The 16,849-nt window shown below is 56.5% G+C and overlaps 1 protein-coding gene across 1 annotated transcript in view; it reads left to right on the top strand.

Moving 5' to 3' along the window:
* ARHGAP8 (Rho GTPase activating protein 8) overlaps positions 1-16,849 on the top strand; it is a 134,869-nt gene that overhangs the window by 66,236 nt on the left and 51,784 nt on the right. Inside the window, exons 2-4 of the mRNA XM_012659783.1 lie at positions 5,411-5,552; positions 13,971-14,058; positions 16,242-16,373. Coding sequence (XP_012515237.1) covers positions 5,474-5,552; positions 13,971-14,058; positions 16,242-16,373 — 299 coding nt within the window. The 5' untranslated portion in view covers positions 5,411-5,473. The remainder of the gene's footprint in view (positions 1-5,410; positions 5,553-13,970; positions 14,059-16,241; positions 16,374-16,849) is intronic.

The following is a 16,849-nucleotide window of genomic DNA, read 5'->3' as shown; positions in this document are numbered from 1 at the left end:
AGGATCACTTGAGCCCAGGAATTTGAGGTTGCTGTGAGCTAGGCTGACGCCACGGCACTCACTCTAGCCAGGGCAACAGAGTGAGACTCTGTTTCAAAAAAAAAAAAAAAGAGATAAACCTGATTTTTGTAGGAAGGGCAGGTGGGAGGGGTGGGCAGTTTGCTCACTGAGTGGCGTTTCCGTGGCCTGCCCCTTGGCAGTTGCCGGGGCTCCCGCAGACTTGGCGGACCCTGCTGAGGCAGCGGGCTGTGCTGTCCAGGTGGCCGATGGTCCTGCTCCCAGACACCCCTGGACCACAGCACTGACCACACAGCGCCTGTGCCGCGTTGATCGATTTCCTGGTCTGTCCCCCCACCCAGAGCATGGACCCCTGGGGGGCGCCCCTTCCTCCCTGGCCCTGGGGTAGGCAGAGCCCGGCTGGCACAGCTGGTCTGCCAGCCCTTGCAGGTTGACTCAGGAGCGTCAGCTGCTAGCCGTGCAGCAGTAATCCTGTGCAAGAGGCTGGTTTAAATTCCACCTTCCCCACGTCAGTGAGTCAGCGATGCCAAACTAGGTGCCCGAGTACAGCTGGCCGCCGGCCCCTACGATGCTTTCTGGTCGCCAGAGGGGCAGTGGGCGCTCTGTGTCCTCTGTGATGAGGCCGTGCAAAGGCCCGACATCACAAGATGGAGCGCAGCTCCAGACATCTACTGAGCCCCTGACCCTGTGGACCCTCCCCCCGTGTCAGGGCTCCAGGGGGTGGGAGAGGATGGAGGCCCCATGAGGAGGCCTGGTCAGATCCAACACTGCAGGGAAGTCAATTGCCAGGGTCACTGGAACAGAACACGTTAGAGCCAGATACTTTACGACACGGCAGCCATGTCAGAGACTGGTTTGACAAAACCAGTTGTCACAGACATTTTTGGGGTCATTTGGGGAAATCTGAATATGGTTTGGGTATTTGAAGAATTCACAAAAATATTTAAAGGTAGAGACTTTGTTTTTCCTTGCTGGCATAGGTGTGGGCTGGGCTATGTGACACAAGGTAGAGATGTCAAGTGACAAAAGCAGGTACTACAACGACAGGTATAGAACAACCTCACTCTGGTTAAGAAAGTTTATCCGAAACGATCTTCGGTGAAGCCTGCAGAGTGGGGACGAGGAAGTGGGGGGATGTGCTTTTCAAATTATTTTTCTTTATTATCTAATTTTCTATAAATATAAGTTACATATTTTAAAATATAGTAATAATGACATAATATATGTTGACATAATTAACAACACATGTTAATAATATATAACATGAGCATTATTATATGTATTATCTGTTATTATATAACAGATATATGGAATATGGTTTTCTGTCACGTGCACAAACCGGGTCCGCTGTTTTAACAACCGCTTTCCAAGTGCGGCTGCAGCGCTGGTTGTCGCCGGTGCCCCGAGAGGTGGGTGGGGCAGCCGTTCAGTGGGACGGGGCAGCTTCTACTTTCTTCCTGGTCTGAGATGTTCAGAAACTGCTTCTCTGAAGGCTCTGGTCCCCGCTATAGACGTTTATGATGTTCCTGGGTTTTTATCTGGGATCCTTGTCTATGCAGTCTCATAGTCATTTAACAAATGTGTGAATAAGATGTGCTTCGCACACATCATGTCATTTAATGGCCACCACAGCTGGTTGAGGGAGGGGGTGTCTAAGTCACAACACAGGCAGACTGAGGCTGGGGAGGTCGTGCAGCTCAGCGGGGCTGCCGGACAGCGAGGGATCCCCATCCCCACCCCCACCGGCGGTGTGGCCTTGGGCAGCGCGCCGCCTTCAGCTCCCTGGGCCTCGGTTTTCCGTCTTTAAATGGGGATGATGACAGATCGGAGCGTGTGAGAATTAAACAGGGCGACATACTTGAGAAAGGACTTTGCCGACCGTGAAACACTCGTTTCCAGCCCCGTGTCTCTGAGCGTTGCTGCTGCAGTCTGGGAAGTCTGCGGCATGGCGGAGCGTGGGGCGCGGGGCTGTGCTCAGGTGCGGGCAGGGCAGGGCCGAGGGAAGCCAGGAGGGGTGGCCTGTGACCGCTACTACCACCCCTGCAGCTGAAGAGCAGGAGGGAGGTGCACGTGGTCGGGAGAGGCAGGGCATCGGTGGGAGGACTCCCCAGCCCCCCCCCACCGCGGTGCTCCTCTTTGGCCTAAGCAGCCAGACGCTGGGGGGCAGTGGGGTGAGATCCGGCCTCGGGCTGCATCGCATATTGTCTAGACACAGGTAGGTGGCCTACATTCCTCACCTGCCACTCAGGTCTGCCCTTCCCACTGCAGCAAGGGACACCAACTCCCAGCCCAGGTGGTGCTGGGCCCTGCTCCTGTGCTCTGGGCATTGGGCTAAATATCTGGGGGCCTGGGGCTGCTCCAGGGTGATGCGGGGTATGAGTGGACAGAGTTGATTACAAAATGTACATGTAATCCGATTATAACTTTATAAACTGTGGGTGCCTGTGGACAAAGACTGGAGGGGAATGTGCAAAAAGAAAAATTGTAGCCCAAAGTTATGGCAGCCGTTTCCTCTTAAAATTCGTGTAATGTCGCCGTGTCATGTTGCTACGGAGTAATGAATGTGGAGCAGGGGGAGGTCGGGGGCATTCAATGAGGCAAAACGGAGCAAGCCGTGCTCCTTAAAAGATGGTGTTATCTTCCCACAACAGAGAGGCTGGGATCAAGGGGACAACAGCGTCCCCCAGGCCTGGCTGATTAGTGTCGATGGCGCGACTGTTTCTAACTGCCTGCCTCAGGGCGAGTGTGAGATCCAGGGCTGTGTGCGCAGGGCGAAGGCAGCGGCGGTGCCTGTTGCAGTTCTGATGGTTAGACAGGTTCCCCGCAGGGAGTTTATCAGAGATGAAGTTCATTTACTTGAACCAAAATGAAAAATGTATCGATCGTTTTATCCTCCTAAAGTAGAGAATATTGAGGCTGATTTCACCAAGTTTTTTTAATACGCACTGATTTTTCAAAGAAAACATGGCACTTGTTTTATTAGAAGTGACATGTCCTTTCTAACCCAAACTGACTTAAGCACAAAAGGAGATTTTTTGGAGCTTCACATTCAGGTACAGCTGGATCTAGGTGTAGTGTTTTAGGGACTTGGTTTTTCTCCCATCTCTCAGCTCTGTCTCCTGTCACTGGCTTCATTTTTCTCAAGTTCCACGTGGTGACCCTTGGTAGCTCCAGAGCTGTATCTTCCCAGGTTTAGGTCCAACACAAGGAATTTTTTAAAAGTATCTTTTCTCAGTAGCTTTTAAGTCTTGGAATTTACTGTATTTGGACCGGATTGGGTCATGTGATCATTCTTGACCTCATCTCTGTGGCTCAGGGAGTTTGGTGCCGTGACTGGCCAGTCTTAGGTCACGTGTTCCATTCCTGGTGCCATTGCATGGGCTGTGTGTGTGTGCATGGGCTGTGTGTGTGTGCACGCACGTGTATGTATGAGAGAGAAAGTGGAGGTGTTACTGGTGGGGGAGGGGATGCTGTTGGCTAAGACGGTAACTGTCTGCCCCGTCCCTCCGCCAGGAGCCCTCTTACTCCAGGACTGCAGGCCCGGACTGCGGGTCATGGCTGTGCCTGTGGGCATTGTCCTGTTGGGCACAGTGTGGGCAGGGCAGACAGGCAGTGGGGGGCAGGTTGTGCCTCTGATGCCAGTTGGTGGCCGGAGCCAGCCTCCCCTGTCCCCTGCCCTCTGCCCCTGCATGGCCTCTGCAAACTTCTTGTTGACATCATTTTACATAAAGAACAGGAGCAGCGGAGATTTTGGTGTCCTGGGGGGTCCTGGGACCGGTCACTCTTGGGCACCGAGAGACCACTGTGCTTTGGGCCACCTGGATAACGCAGGGTAATCTCCTCATCTCAAAATGCTCATCCTGGTCACATCTGCAAAATCCCTTTGCCACGGAAGGTGCCAGCCACAGGTTCCACGGAGTAGAACGTGGACACTGTTGGGAGGCCTTTATTCTGCCCACCAGGGGACTTTGCCCATATTTGGTGCGGTGTCCCCACTGTCTGCAAGTGTCCTTGGCACGTAGTGGTACTCAACACATGCTTGCCGATTGGATGGGTGCAGCATCCCGTACTGACCCCGCTCTGGGACAGGTCATATCTGTTGATAAATAGGGACCTCCTGCCGCCCCCACCTCCCCCCCATGCCATGCCCTCACAGAGTGGTGCTCAGTAAATACCCAGTAAATACCCCCGAGAACAGGGCGGGGCTGGGAACAGGGAGGTGAGGAGACACAGCTTCCAGACCACGTGGCCTAAGAGGGTGGAACCTCTCCCCCATCGTCCTCCCTGCGCGGCCCCTTTGTGGAGGTGTTGGTCTGGGTGGTGGATCTCAAACCTGGCCTCGCATCAGAAACGCCCCTAGAATTTGTCGGGAAGAGCCGGTGCTTCCTCCCTGGCTCCCAGCAGACCGTCCTGTCCCGGGCGCTCCAGCCCAGCGGGTCCGATTCCGTGTCTCCCAGGGCTGCCCCAGCAAATTACCACAAACCAGGGCGCTTAAAACCGCAGAAAGTTACTCTCACAGCTCTGGAGGCCAGAAGCCCCAAATCCAGGTATCTCCAGAGCCGCACTCTCCGAAGGCCCCAGGGGAGGGGTCTGTTCTTGCCTCTTGCAGCTCCTGGTGGTCTCGGGCGTCCCTTGGCTGTGGCCGAGTCACTCCAGCCCCTGCCTCTGTCTGCACGCGGCCTTCTTTTGTCTCCCCTCTTATAGAGACACCAGTCATTGGATCTGGGGCCCACCCTAGTCCAGTGTGACCTCGTATTAACTAATTACGTCCCCAGAGACCCTGTTTCCAAATAAGGTCTCATTCTGAGGTTCCAGGCAGACGTGAACTTTGGAGAGACGCTATTCAACCCGCTACGTCTCAGACCGAGTCTACTCTAACCTTGAAATTTCAAGTTCCCGCTCTTTTTCCAGCTGAAAAGATTTGTTTTGCGTGAGAGAACCTCCCCTGCTGAAATTTAACTTTGGAAGACGGCCCTTTCTTCCTGCCCCGTTTCTGTGCTCGCCCCCAGCCCACCCTGGCGCTGTAGGCAGCACGGGCTTCGGGCCAGCTGCCAGCGTCAGCATCTTTCAGGGAGGGCCTGGGTTGGAATTTGAAGCTTGGAGCTGAAGTTTAAGTCCACACCCTCATACCAGTTAGCTGTGTGACCCTGGGCAAGTCATTCTCCCTCTCTGAGCCTTAGTTTCCACTCTTGTCAATGTGGACAATATCCAACCCCTGGGTCTCATTTTTCTGGTACTGGAATGGGTGGGCACAGAGTGGGTGCACAGCCAAGGTAGGCGCACAGTGGGTGTGCAGCAGAGGCAGGGTGACTGTCTTGTGAAAGGACTCGGGAGGCTCCCTCAATCCCCTCCTTACTCGGAACACGCTGACTTTCATCGTTGTCTGTCGCAGCGCTGTGGGGAGCGAGGAGGAAGCAGCTGAGCTGGGTGCACTGAGAAGGCCTCGGCGGTGCCCATGGCTGGCCAGGACCCCGCGCTGAGCACGAGTCACCCATTCTACGATGTGGCCAGACACGGCATCCTGCAGGTGGCAGGTAGGTCCCCGGCTGAGGAGTCCCCAGGACGGGGGCAGTGCTCGCCTTCCTCTGGGCCCCGGGTGAAGGGTGGGCTCCTCGGGGGCTGCCTCGCCCAGCCAGCCGTGCCCACCGAGTGAAAGTCGTAATCGGAACAAGCGTGCCTGCCGGTGCTCCGAGCAAGCAGCCACGAGCTTGTCAAAGCATCGCCCAGGTGCTCTGAGGAGCCCCGGGGCAGCGTCCTGCCAGCCTTTAAGGAGCAGAGGCTGAAATTTAGCAGATTGTAATAAAGTGCCCAAAGCAACAAGCGTCTGCAAACACTTGGAAGACGAGCAGCCCCACGCGCGGCAGCCGCGCAGAGCGGAACATACGGCATTGCTTCGGTGCAGATCGGGCCCCTCCGTGTCTCTCGTGGGCGGTGACTCTGACCCTCACCTCTGTGTCCGCCACACTGAGCTCCACAGCCATTAGCCGTCGCCTCTGAGGAGCCAGAACCTTGTCCAGACAGTGGACAAAAGAGGCCCAGTTCTCAAACAGTCGAAGACACCAAAACGTACAGCATACATTTCAGTGCACGCCTGTCCAGGAGCGGCACCGAGGGCAGGGGTTTGATGGGCACCCCGTCATTTGAAGCCCCACATGTCCTTTTTAGAACTTTTTAGGTGGAAGGACGCGGGACCCAATGAGGGGAACGTGGGTCCGTGGGTCAGGTGCCAGCAAAAGGAAGGTGGGAAATATAGTTATTTTTCATAAGACATAACAAATGTTGTTTGTGTTAACATGCAATGGGATTATTTTTGAATTTTCTATTTTAAGTTTTCTAACATGGTAAATATCTGCAAATATAACCCACATGCATTTTTCCTCCCCTCCCTGCAAAAAAAAGCCCTTTGGGCTGGGCATAGTGGCTCACACCTATGATCCTAGCACTCTGGGAGGCTGAGGCAGGAGGATCGCTTGAGGTCAGGAGTTTGAGACCAGCATGAGCAAGAGTGAGACCCCATCTCTACTAAAAATAGAAAAAATTAGCTGGGTGTGGTGGCTCTCGCCTGTAGTCCCAGCTACTTGGGAGGCTGAGGCAGGAGGATCGCTTGAGCCCAAGCGTTTGAGGTCGTAGGGAGCTATGATGATGCCACTGCACTCCAGCCTAGGTGACAGAGCAAGACCCTGTCTCAAAAAAAAACTCTTTGAAGTCCTTATTAATAATCTTAAGAATATCGATGGGTTCTTAGACCTAAAAGTTTAAGAATCAATAGCCTTGTATGTACTTGTGAAGAATATGTTATGCATTGTGGGGTAGAGTGTTCCATGTATTTCAGTTAGGTTGATTAATAATTGGGTTGTTCAGATCTTCTGCATCCTTACTAATATTGCTGTCTAGTTGTATCAATTATTGACAGAGGAGTGTTCAAAGCTCCCCACAATGGACTTTGTAAATTTCTCTGCTTAGTTCTGTCTCTGCTCGGTATGTTTTGATGCCTTGTTGCTAGGAGCACATATAATTAGGGTTATTACGTCGTCTTGATGTATTCACCTTTTTATGGTTATTAAGTGGCCTTGTTTATGTCCAATAACACCTTGTCTTATGCCAGTTTTTTTAATGTTAATATAACCACAACAGCCGTGGCAGCTTTCTCATCACTGATGTCGGGGTGGGGGGGGATGTCTCTTCCATCCTTTTCCTCTCAACCTGAGTCTCTGCACATCGAGTATATCTCTTATAAACAGCTTATCATTGGAGCCTTTAAAAATTTTTCTTTTTTTTTTTTTTGTGAGACAGAGTCTTGCTCTGTTGCCTGGGCTAGAGTGCCGTGGCATTATCACAGCTCCCAGCAACCTCAAACTCTTGGGCTCAAGCGATCTTCCTGCCTCAGCCTCCCAAGGAGCTGGGACTATAGGCTTGTGCCATCACGCCCGGCTAATTTTTCTGTTTTTAGTAGAGATGGGGTCTTACTCTTGCTCATGCTGGTCTGAAACTCCTGACCTCAAGCTATCCTCCCGCCTCGGCCTCCCAGAGTGTTAGGCCGGGCGAGGTGGTTCATGCCTGTAACCCTGAGAGTAGTGTTTTGTAAATAAAGCTGACTTTAGTATTTTAAGAAGTGGTCATCATGGCGCTAAGTGTGTGTTTTGGGGCCTGGGTCTGAGGCTGAGCGCTCAGAGTGGAGATAGTCGGGTGGCAGGAAGCAGAATGGGGAGATGGAAGGTTCCAGATCTGAGGGCCTGAGCAGAGGAGGTGGAATCTCACGGATAGAGGGAGAGAAAGAGAAGGACACACCAGAGCTGGTCCTGTCGGACACACGTCCATTCCCTCATGTCCAGATCTTCCTGCACAGCCCATCAGACCCCAGCTGGGCTTTCCTGCAGGACACAGCCAAACTCCTGCCACTTCTGCAAACACAGGTGGCAGCCTTTGAACGAAAACCAAAACCAAGAACAGACGCGCTCCCGAACCCCTCCGGATAGACTGCCACTGCCTTTGCTGTGCGTTTTAATTCGCTGGGAGAAGATGACGGGCGGCTCGAGAGTCCGGTGGGTAGCAGCTCTGGAGCCGCTTCCTCGTTCATACTATGGGCTTCTCCCGCTGCAGGGACAGCGAATGATGTGGCGTTGATACAGCGAGGGGAGAAACGGGGGTCATCAGTTAATCCGATGCCTTGCAGAATTGCATTTTATTGATAGTTTTCATTTCCTTCCATGTCATATCATTTTGAAGTCTGTTTTTGATACGCTGGCCTGTGTCCCCGGCGCATGGCGACAGGGTATTCACTTGTGCTGGTGCACGGCGTTAGCAGAGATGCAGCGCTGACAGCTGAGCGAGTGGGGTGCCGAATGTTCCAGGGAGTCTGCGTCCAGGCAGCCAGGAGCGTGGAAGGCCGCTCGGGCCGTGCCATGCTGCGGGCAGAGGAAGCCGTGGGTGCCAGGCTGGGGGCCGGCCTCAGCCAGCTGCTAGCAGAAACCCACCCGGATGCTCCCTTGGCCTCCGGGCCTCAGTTTCCTCACTTGTAAATGAGAAGATGGGCCACAGGGCTCCTGGAAGCACCCTGCATCCTACTTGGCACATGATAATGCCTCGCAACGATTAAGCGCTTACTGTGTGCCACGGCTATGCCAAAACTTTGTTCAAGTTACTGATTTAATCCTTCCTGAAACCCTCCCAGGCAGTTTTATTATTTTCTCCATATTTCAGGTGACCAGAGAGGCTGGCCCTGGGCTGCCCAGCTGGGGAGTGGAGGGATATTCTACTCCTCGGGCGGGTACAGCCCTTTGCTCTTTCTCTCTCTCCCCTCTCTTTTTAACTTTTTACTATGGCATTCCCAAGTGTTCCAAATGTAGAGAGAATAGTATAAGGAACCCAATTTCTCTACCACAGCACTTGCTCTGAGCTTTGTAAGAGCTCGTCAGGTCTGAATAATGCCGTAATATTAGTTTGGAAGGGCGTTTAGAAATCTGTTGTTATGAAAAGAAAATGCCAAACCAGTTGCCCTTTGGTACTGGAGGGAGTAAGAGGCCTTCGATGGGAGCTCACCTTCACAGCTCCCTGTCAGGCAATGCCATGGACCCTGCAAACGCTAGGCGCTCAATACGTGTTTATCAAATGAGGAAGTGAATGAGTCAGCGCTGTATGCAAATAGGATGCTGCTGGGGAAAGGGGGCTCAGCGCAGTGTGGGCTCTGGGCTCCCACCCAGCCCCACCTTCCTGCCTCGGTGCGTTTGTGCGTGCTGTGCTCTGCCCAGGGGCCCTCTTACCATGGGTTGCAGACAGCAGGCTGGAAGGGGCTAATGGCGCTGCCGGTGCCCCTCATGGCCCATTGCTGGCTCCTCAGGGGTGTTCATCCTGACCTGCCTGTCTTGCCTTCGACCCCGCACTCCTCTGCCCCCACTGGGCCAGCTGAGGTAGTGCATCCCCTGCCCGGCCAGCACGAAGCCCTGTCACCAGCAGTAGGCATAAGTGCGCTGACAGGCCACAAGCCCCTCCCCACCCACTGTTAGGAATGAGGGAAGGGAGGGAGGCAGAGGGAGCCCCTGGTTTGGGACAGGCCTGTGGGTATGAGGAACAGGCGCTGGGACCTGGGGCGTATTCGTGACGGCCGCTGGAGACCTGCTGTGACCCAGTGTGGCCCAGAGGTTCTCTTTCTCCGACGCCAAGTCTGACTGACACCCTCCCAACAGGTGTGGCAGGACATGTCCGGGGACCCCCTGATGCACCTGGTGGCCACCCCCACCCCCATAGGCCTCCCAGCCCCTCCTCCACCCCTGGGCTGTCACCTCTGTATTGGGACTCAGGGACCCCCGCCTGCAGCCCCAACCCTTCCCCCAGCCCCACCTAGTGCCTCCGCTGCGCCAGTGGCGATGACCCGGGCGGTCACGCCCACGCGCCGAGACCCCAGTGAGAGCGCTGGGTTCAGAGGCTCAGCTGCGCCCCCAGGTTGGTGACGGATCGATGTGCCAGGAGGCTGATGCTTCCTAACTCCATGGGAGAGGCCACGGAAGCTCCATGGCCAGGACCCTCCCAGACCTCACCCTACGTGTCCCCTCACGTGGCTGGTCTTGAGCATGGTGCCTTCCTGCGTTGTATGAGTCGTTCTAGCAAATTAGTAAACATGAGGGGGTCGTGGGAGGCCCCAGATTTGTAGCCAGCTGGTCAGAAGTGTGGGTGGCCTGGCGTCTGAAGCGTGGGCAGTTTCAACCTGCGAAGTGTGGCCTCGGCCCGGTGGGGTCATTGCAGACACGGGTGTGGCTGTTGGAGCTCTGGCTGGTTCTCGGAGAGTGGGGGCTTGCGGGGCTGGGCCAAGACCTCCCCACTTGCCTTATCACTGTCCTTTCCCCAGTCTGGGGCCCGGTAGGGGCCGTGCCTCGTCCTTTCTAGAGCTGAGAGCACCGTGAGCCCTCAACAAACGCTCATCGAGCCGAACTTCCATTGGCCGAAGTATTTAGCACGTGCCTAGGCCTTCTGCGCTTGGTCTCGTTCCGGAGATGGCTCCATGTTTTTGACCTTTTGATGCTCATGTGAATTGTTTCTTCCAGCCCTAGAGGCATTTAGTTCCTTGTGTCTTCAGTCGCCGCATAAATGATTCGTAGCTTTAGAAGCAAAGTTGTTCTTTTCCTGTTCGTCCCAGGGGGGCCAAGGTCAGCCGTGGAACCCTGGCCACCACGAAGTAGAAACGGTTTGGAAAACAGTCTGTACTTTCAGGCACAGCCATCGAAGGTTTTGTGCCCGAAAACTCCCGTTCGGCAAGGGAAGCGAATCAACGTGTGGGTTCAAGTGCAGCCGTCCCACACGGGAGCTTTCTAAGCAAACGGCAAGCGTGCCCTGAATCGCTAAGGAATCTGCGCAGCGAGAAGGATGCTGCATTTGGAAACCGTGAAATCACTCTAGAATTCTGATCATCGGAGTGGCTCCCAGGCTCCTGGGAAGAATCGGACGCGTGTCCTAAATAAAAAGCAGCTCCCTGGGCAGGCAGCCAGGCGAGGACATCAGAGAGCTCACGCGCTGTGTGTGCGGGTGTGTGCGTGCCTGCATGTGTGTGTGTGTGCATGTGTGTGCCTGTTCATGTGTGTGCATGCATGTGTGCCTGTGTGCGTGTTCATACGTGGGCATGTGCATATGTGCACTGCGCGTGTGCGTGCATACGCATGCCTGCATGTGTGCAGTCTTGATCCATGACCTTTCAGAGCCGTGGGGGTGGGAAAGCTCTGCTGCTGTCCTTTCCCGTTTCAAGGACACGCTGTGAGAACAGACGTAAATACTAGCAAGAAAAGTGAGTTTGAAGTCATGTACGTTTCTAGAGTGGTCCCCTTCAGGTTCCTGATGATCTTTCTGTAGTTAGTCCTTCGGTCAATCAGTGAGTATTGGACGTAGTTTGGGACCGAGCAGGACGCAGTCCCTGCCCTCAGGGGCCTTTCAGTCCGGGGAAGTAGGTGGCCACGTGGGCCTGGGGCTGAGCTGGGCAGTGGGCGTGGGAGCAGGGGGCCCCTCCGGGTACGAGGCACGTGAGCCGAGCTGGGAGGACTGCCGGGGTTAGGCAAAGGGGGCGGGAGGACTGCCAGGGTTAGGCAAAGGGGGCGGGAGGACGGCCGGGGTTAGGCAAAGGGGGCAGGAGGGCAGCCGGGGTTAGGCAAAGGGGGTGGGAGAACGCAGTGGGCGCTGGGGAACAGCACGTGGACACAGGAGGCAGAGAGAAGGTGGCATGAGAGGCCTGGAAGATTCCAGGTCAGTGGGGCATGGCTTGCAGGGGTGAGAGGAGAGGAGTCCAGGGCATCAGTGTGCTGGGTGAGCAGCTGGGACTTTCTCCTAAGGACAGCAGGGAGCCACTGATGGCGGCATGTGGCCGCAGCCCGGGATCCTGTGTCTAGGGGAGACTCGCAGACCGACGCACACGATGGCTCCTGGCTGGGCCTCGGCACCTGCCCCCGTGTAGGGCCGGGTGTCTGGGTAGGCAAGGAGCCCTCGTCCAGGTGTGTCAGCCTCCTAGGGCTGCCGTAACAAAGTGCACAAACCACACATGTATTCTTGCACGGCTCTGGAGACCGTGAGTCTGCAAGCAAGGTGTCGGCAGGGTGGCTCTGAGGGAGAATGCACGCCACGTTCCCGGTGGCTGCGGCCGTCCTTGGTGCTCCCGGCTTGTGGCTGCCTTGCTGCAACCTCTGCTTCTCATGTCACGTGGCTGCCTTCCCTTGAGCCTCTGTTCTCAGATCCCCACTCCTGTCTCTTACGAAGACGTTAGTTGTTGGATTTGGAGCCTAAATCCAGGATGGTCTTATCTTGACCCTTAAGTAATCAGATCTGCAATGACCCTGTTTCCAAATAAGATCACATTCCAGATGGGCATGAGTTTTGGGAGGTAGGTTAGAGGCAGGCTGAGCTGCCCTCGGGCCCGTCCCTGAGATCCATCCTCAAGGTCAGCGCTGCCGTACAGGACTGCTGTGTGACAGAGATGTGCCAGTGCGGTCTCGCCACAGGAGGCTACTGAGCACTTGACGCGTGGCACTGAGGAGCTGAAATTTTAATCTTATTGAAGTTCATTTAAATTTCAATGCCGTGCATGGTGAGCGGCCCTGGCTGGTGGGGCCCATCCCTCCCCCTCCCCCTCCCTCCTGTGTGAGGACACGAAGAGGGCGCGGGCCTTGGGCTGGGCGGAGGGGCTCGTTTCTGCTCCAGCGTCCTGTCCCCAGACCCTACCGGGTGCCTCAGGCCCCCTGGGAGATGAGGACCCCTATGGACACCAGGGCCTTGGCCCCTTTGCATGGCCTTCAGCAGAGGAGGGGACATGCAACAGCTCGGGGCAGGAAGATGCCTTCCAGGAAATGAATCCGCTGGGCTGGGCCCTGGGGACAAGAAGAGGCTGGTGGGGGCCAGGCTCCAGGCTTGCGGGCCAGCAGGGGAGGGGACCCGGGCGTTCCCCGTCCTCCTCCTGACGAGGGGCCCAGTGTGGTGTTGGGCTCCCTCCCTGCCACCCAGCATCCCTTTCTGTGCCTGTTGTCACCTCGGCGGTGTTGAGTTGAACTTACTTGTGTCCTTGTGTGTTTAATTGTCGTAGGAAGCTGGGAAGTGTGGCAGCTGCCTGGTCCCTGTGTCCCCAGCCCTGGCTACGAGATAAGAAGGCTCTGAGAATCCAGGAGGCAGGGGCTGGACGTGACACTGGCTGCCGGTCCCCGCACATGGCTTTAGTCACTGCCATAGCCTTCCCGAGGGCATCCTATGTGCTGGGGGTCCTCTCTCTCAGGACTCTGGGCAGGGAGAGGAGGCAGATGTGGGCTGGGGGTGTCCCGACAACCTTCTGACCGCAGGTGGGGTGGAGAGCAGAGGCTAAGCGCCTGCTGTGTGCCTGGACCTGAGCCCGGGTTCTGGGGACACAGGTGATCAGACCCGGTCGCAGCCCTCAAGGGGGACCCCTTCCCCCAGCTGTCCCGGGTGGGCCCAGGTGTGTCCAGAGACAGTCACAGCACGGGGTGACCTGGGCCGTGTTGGAGGAAGGACCGAGTGTCGGTACCCCTGAGAGAGCTCCCGAACCCCACACGTGAGGTCGTGTCCAGGAGTCACTGTCCCCCAAGCCACCCTGCTCTCCAGGGCCCATGGTGCTAGAGGGGGTCTGGGGGAGGGGAGCAGAGTGGCCGGACACTGGCTTTGGAGTTAGACGTGTTTAGATTTAAATCCTCAGTGCTGTCAGCAGCTGCGTGGCTTTGCACTGGTGACTTAACCCTGCCAGGCTCAGTGTTCCATCTGTAAGATGGGCTGGTCACGAAGGTGAACCTGGGATGAACTTGGCAGCGTGTGCAAAGTGGCGTGTTGTGGATACACGGCTGGTGTCGCCTTTGAAGAATGCCGGCTGCAGGTGCCTCCTGGCTCGGGCAGGGCTGGAGAGGAGGCTGCTTTTTGTTAAGTGCCTGGGGGTTCTCCAGAGAAGGTGGCACAGAGGCTCACCGTGTCTGCTCCTCCAGGGGACGACCACTTTGGAAGACGAGTCGTCACGTTCAGCTGCTGCCGGATGCCCCCCTCCCACGAGCTCAACCACGGGCGCTTGCTGGAGTAAGTTTCCCGAACTTCTGCCTCCGCCTTCTCTGTGCCTCCCTCCCCCCACCCCAGTCGCCCCCTCTGCCCTGGGGCCGCTTTATGGACTTGCTGGCCGTAGAGCTCTTGCTCTCGGGAACCCACACGAGGCCACCTGAGGACACTCCCGGTCACCGGGCCACATGGCCGTAGCCAGCAGCACAGGGTAGAGCTGGGTTTGGTTTTCTCTCAGCCGCTGGGGCTCTGGGTGCCTGCCTCCCTCCAGAGTCGGGGACAGTCCCTTGACCCTGGGCGTGAGGCCGGCCCCCAGACGAGATGGCCGCAGACCGCCAGGCTTCCCTGGGCCTCCCTCAGGGAACGCCTTCCGGAGCTGTGCGAGTTTCCTGTGGCGCCACAAGAAACAGCCACATGCTTGGCAGCTTAAACAGATAGACGCGTGCTCCCCGGAGGTCAGCAGTGCAGACCGAGGTGTGGGCGGGGCTGCACCCCTCAACCCAGCCCCAAGGCTCCAGGGGAGGGTCCTTCCTGCCTCTTCCAGCTCCGGGTGGCCCCAGGCATTCTGGCTTGTGGCCCCGTAGCCCCATCTCTGCCTCTGACTCCACACAGCCCTTCCCCCTTGTCTCCTCCTCCTACAAGGACGCCAGCCCTTGGACTTGGGGCCGCGCCAGTCCCGCATGATCTCATCTTAACTCACTGCATCAGCAAAGACCCTGTTTCTAAATATGGGTTCTGCATGGATTTGGGGGGCACTATTCAAACCCAGGACAAGAGTCCTGGGCCTGCCACTACTGTTGGCGGCGGCTCAGCGGCTTTATCGAGGGCCTGCCGTGTGGCAGGCACCGGCTCAATGGTTGTCCCAGGCAGTGTCCCGACTGGACAGATGAGCTGGGCAAAGACATCGCCTTGATTCCCCCTTTCTTGAAAAAGAGTCATTGAGAAATGCACAAGTGACCATCCTTAGAAGTGACAAGTTCCCGGTGGCTCAGAGACACTTGCCCCCAGGCCTTTACCTGGCTTCCGAGAGGGCGCCCTGACGAAGTACAGCGGCTTAGCCCAAAGGGCGTTTGCAACAGCGAGACGCAGGGAGGACAGGCGTCGAGGTTGCTTCTATGACACGTGAGCTGAACCCAGGTACTGCGTGAGGCCAGGTCAGCATCACTTTTATACATCAGAGCAGGTGACGGGATGGGAGCAAGCACGGGTGGCAGCGCTCGGCTCTCGAAAGGCAGGACAGCGTGGACTTCCGAGCCAGACTGCTCCGTTCAAATCCTGGCTCTGCCCCTTAGCGGTTCACCGCCTCAACTGGCCTCTATTGACTTGTCGGTACAATGGGGACGATAGTACCTGCCTCACAGGGTCGCTGGGAGAACTGAGTGAGTAAAGCCCACGTGAGGCCTGCGGTTCCGAGGGTTTGGGCTCTTGACAGGGCGTTCTGATGCTGCTCAGCCGAGGAGGTGTGGGGTTCTGAGCGGCGAGGCCAGCCGGGCACCTGCAGGTGGGCGGAGGCTGCTGGGGTTTTCTCCTGACCTCACGGGCACCAGCCGCAGCCTCAGAGCAGCCAGGCCTGCCTTCCTGGGAGCCCACCTAGCCGGGTTCGTTACAGGACGTGCTCCTGGTGACGACACGGGGCACCCTGATGTCAGGGATCTCAGCCCGACCAGCTCAGCGACCAGCTCAACCCCCTCCCAGCAGGGGTAGGGTGGTCCTTCCGCAGCCCGTCCTCCTGCAGGTGGCGGGCAAGCCCTTTCCCGTGGGTAACATTCAGACGGCGCTTCCCAGGCATGGCAGGGAGGCTGGAACGTGGTCAGTGGGAAATGCATGGCACTGACGCTGCAGGAGGTGGTCAGGTGACGGGCGCAGAGCCTTGGCAATGAGAAGCCAAATATTGGGGAGCTCATTGGGAAAGAAGGACTTGTTTGCGTCAGAAACGAAGCAGAACAGTGCGGAGGAAGGGCCTGTGGTGGGGTGCACAGCGAGGGCTGTGCCGGCGGACAGTCCTGGGTTCAAATCCCAGCTCGCCCTCCGTGTGGTTCCCCGGGGCTCTTGTAACGGTGCACGGGGATTTCTTCTCTCGCGGTTCTGGAGGACAGAAATCCAAAGTCGGGGTGTCGGCAGGGCCGTGCTCCCTCCAGAGGGAAGCATGTTTGGTTTCAACGACAAGTGGGTGATTTTCGTAACCGAATCTTGTGTTTCGCGCCCAGGTATTTGAAGTACACACTGGACCAGTACGTGAAGAATGATTACACCATCGTCTACTTCCACTACGGGCTGAACAGCCGGAACAAGCCGTCCCTGGGCTGGCTGCAGAGCGCGTACAAGGAGTTTGACAGGAAGTGCGTGTCCGCGAGCCTCCGGGGACTCGGTGGGCAGGCCACATGGGTGTGGGCTGCGTGTGTCGGGAGTAGGCACTGGGCCACGAGGGGCACGGGCTATGCAGTGGGGCAGGCGGGGCTCTTCTCCTCGAGGGTGGGGGTCAGCACTCCTGTGCTTAAAGGGCCTGTCGATGTTTCAGCTTTTCAGGCCATCCCTTCTGTGGCAGTGACTCAACTCTGCAGGACCGTGTTCCAGCAAAATGTTATTTATAAATGCTGAATGTGAATTTCATGTCATTTTCACATGTCATGCAATAGTATCCTTCCTTTCCTTCCCTCCCTCCTTTCTTTTCTTTTCTCTTCTTTCTCTCCTTTCCTCTCCTCTCCTTTCCTTTCCTTTCTCTGGCTCTGTCGCCCAGGCAGGAGTGCAGTGGCATCATCATAGCTCACTGCAGCGTTGAACTCTCCTGGGCTCAAGTGATCCTCCTGCCTCCTGA

The sequence above is a fragment of the Propithecus coquereli genome, unplaced genomic scaffold, assembly GCF_000956105.1.
Source record: "Propithecus coquereli isolate 6110/MARCELLA unplaced genomic scaffold, Pcoq_1.0 Scaffold633, whole genome shotgun sequence".
NCBI lineage: Eukaryota > Metazoa > Chordata > Mammalia > Primates > Indriidae > Propithecus > Propithecus coquereli.
This window is presented reverse-complemented; position numbering and strand designations above follow the sequence as displayed.